At 44.9% G+C, this 2,500-nt stretch overlaps 1 protein-coding gene across 1 annotated transcript in view; it reads right to left on the reverse strand.

Annotated features, from left to right (window-relative positions):
• Positions 1-281: 281 nt before the first annotated feature.
• The window catches only part of LOC138947095 (uncharacterized), a 4,551-nt gene continuing 2,332 nt past the window's right edge, over positions 282-2,500 (reverse strand). Inside the window, exons 3-4 of the mRNA XM_070318535.1 lie at positions 1,713-1,934; positions 282-1,447 (exon numbers count right to left, since the gene is read on the reverse strand). Coding sequence (XP_070174636.1) covers positions 494-1,447; positions 1,713-1,934 — 1,176 coding nt within the window. The 3' untranslated portion in view covers positions 282-493. The remainder of the gene's footprint in view (positions 1,448-1,712; positions 1,935-2,500) is intronic.

Consider the following 2,500-nt stretch of genomic DNA (forward strand, 5'->3'; position numbering starts at 1 on the left):
TTCACTCATTCACTCACTCACTCACTCACTCACACACACACACACTCACTCACTCACACACACACACACACACACACACTCACACACACACACACACACTCACACACACACACACACTAACACACACAACACACAAACACGCACACAAACACAAACACACACAAACACAAACACACACACACACACACACACACACACATCATACACACACACATACACACACACACTCGGCTGACACACACCCGTCTCTCTCTCTCTCTCTCTCTCTCTCTCTCTCTCTCTCTCTCTCTCTCTCTCTCTCTCTCTCTCTCTCTCTCTCTCTCTCTCTCTCTCTCACACACACACACACACACACACACAAACACACTGACACACACACACCCTCTCTATCTCATTCTCACTCTGTCACACACACTCACACACACACACACACACACACACACACACACACACACACACACACACAATCTCACACACACACAACCTCCGCTGTTCAACAAGAACGACAATCCTTGTCCCAGGCTTCAAGGGCAACAGCAACACCAAGGCCTGTGTCTGACACTTTTCCCACGTGCAAAAACACAGGAAGTGACGTCACGCTCGTGCCGACTTCCCCCCATGTCCGTCGACCAATCAGAAGCACCGCTCCACCGCTTGAACCTTGACATGACGTTGCGTCATGGTAGACTCGCATTGAATCATGGGAGACAGAGTGTGTCAGACCGACAAGTCTCTGTACAGCACTAAAGAGACTCTTGATCAAAGTTCCACCCCAACAAATAACTTTCTCGCAAAGATCGTGGACTGGAGTAACAACAGACCACGAAGTTATTTTGCTGAGTTGTTTACTCAACGCAGACGCAGGTTCTTCGTGTTCTGTTAAGATCGACTTAGCGACAGATGTCTTGTCTATTTCAGTGACCTGAACTTTGCTGTTACGGTCAGTCAACCTAGAGAACGGGGTCCTTGTTCTGTCCTTTGAGGAAGAGAAGGAGGATGATGACGCCGAGAAGGGGGATGATGACGCCGACAATGACGATGAAGATGACACAATTTCACCAGATGTTACCAACATCGACGTTAATCCAGAAGTGGTTGACCAAGAATTCGTCATCGTGTTCAAATCTCTTTCTAGTCTTCTTCGAACATCTACACCACAGAAACTCCCCACAGAAACCCTCTTGGAGAATCCGTGAGGATGAGAGATTAACACAGCCACGTATTCTTCCACATTGTCCACACTTTCAATTCCCACGCTCTTTTCCGTAAAAAGCTTCCGCTGCAACAATGAGTTCAAGCCAAGGCGTTTCTCCAGTTCCGGACATGCGCGGCAAGTCAGTTGTGACGTGTGGCTAAGGTCATCTCGTGTCAAGGACAGACCTCGGGCGGTGATGACGTCACTGCTTTCGTCATCGTCATAAAAGAATTCAGCTGTGGCTTTGCTAGCCTGCAAAGAGAGTTTGATTTGAGAGAAAATGACCCAGTTTTGAATATGTTCAGAATCATAAAGCAGAAGTAACAAAAGTCTTCAACAAAAACAAACGCTTTAATTCATCTATGCCCAAGTTAGCACAAATATTTACAAATAAATGTGCCAAAACACAACAGCTGCCCAAGAAAGACCTTCCGGGCAAACATTTTGTATCTAAAGGAGTCATAATTATTTGCTGTTGATAATCTTTGGACTACCTAACTATCTATCTAATCAATACCTCGGAATCATTCCGTACTGCGTGAGAAGGCAACCGCACAGCGACGTAATCATTTCCGACGGAAGTGACGACACCAGTGCATGTCCGCGCAGACGCAGAAGGCCTTCCGTCATCATCAGTGCAAGCTGGACTGGTGTCAACCACCCTCACACGGACAACCAAGTTAGCAAGCTGGCGGGTTATCTCAAGAATCTCTTCGGATTGTAAACCCACTGGGAAATTCTAGAGAGTAAAACAAAACAAAATTGAAAAAACATGTGTTCATACAAGTTAACAGGGTTTCATTTACTAGTGCGCCTTGCGCCATTGGTGCATAACATCTCAAAATGTCCCATTGGAATTCCCTTCAGTGCGTCAAAGGGCTTTGTGCGTTTTGCCTTGGACTATGTAATGTCCCATCAAAATTTGGTTGAGGGGGACAAATGTCCCATTGTCGTTTTCTTCCAGGCTAAACCCTGCAAGTATTACAATAAATGAGCAGTTGAGAGTCACGATGGAAGGTAAATGCACGTGCAACAACTTAATAGGTTAACGCGATATAGTCAAGACTTAACTTTTTTTTTTATAACGAACTATTCCAGTAACCTGCATAAAATAATGCACTTTTACCAAATCATTGCACAGTTATTAAATTCACGGAAATATTTGTTTGGGACTCTGCATCATGCCAAAGATTGAAACTATGCGCCCAATTCATCACCAATTCACTAGTTAAATTATATTCAAGATCGATTTGAAAGTTGACAGTGACTCCACACACTGTCACACACACACACACACACACACAC

Source organism: Littorina saxatilis, linkage group LG14 (genome assembly GCF_037325665.1).
Source record: "Littorina saxatilis isolate snail1 linkage group LG14, US_GU_Lsax_2.0, whole genome shotgun sequence".
Lineage (NCBI taxonomy): Eukaryota > Metazoa > Mollusca > Gastropoda > Littorinimorpha > Littorinidae > Littorina > Littorina saxatilis.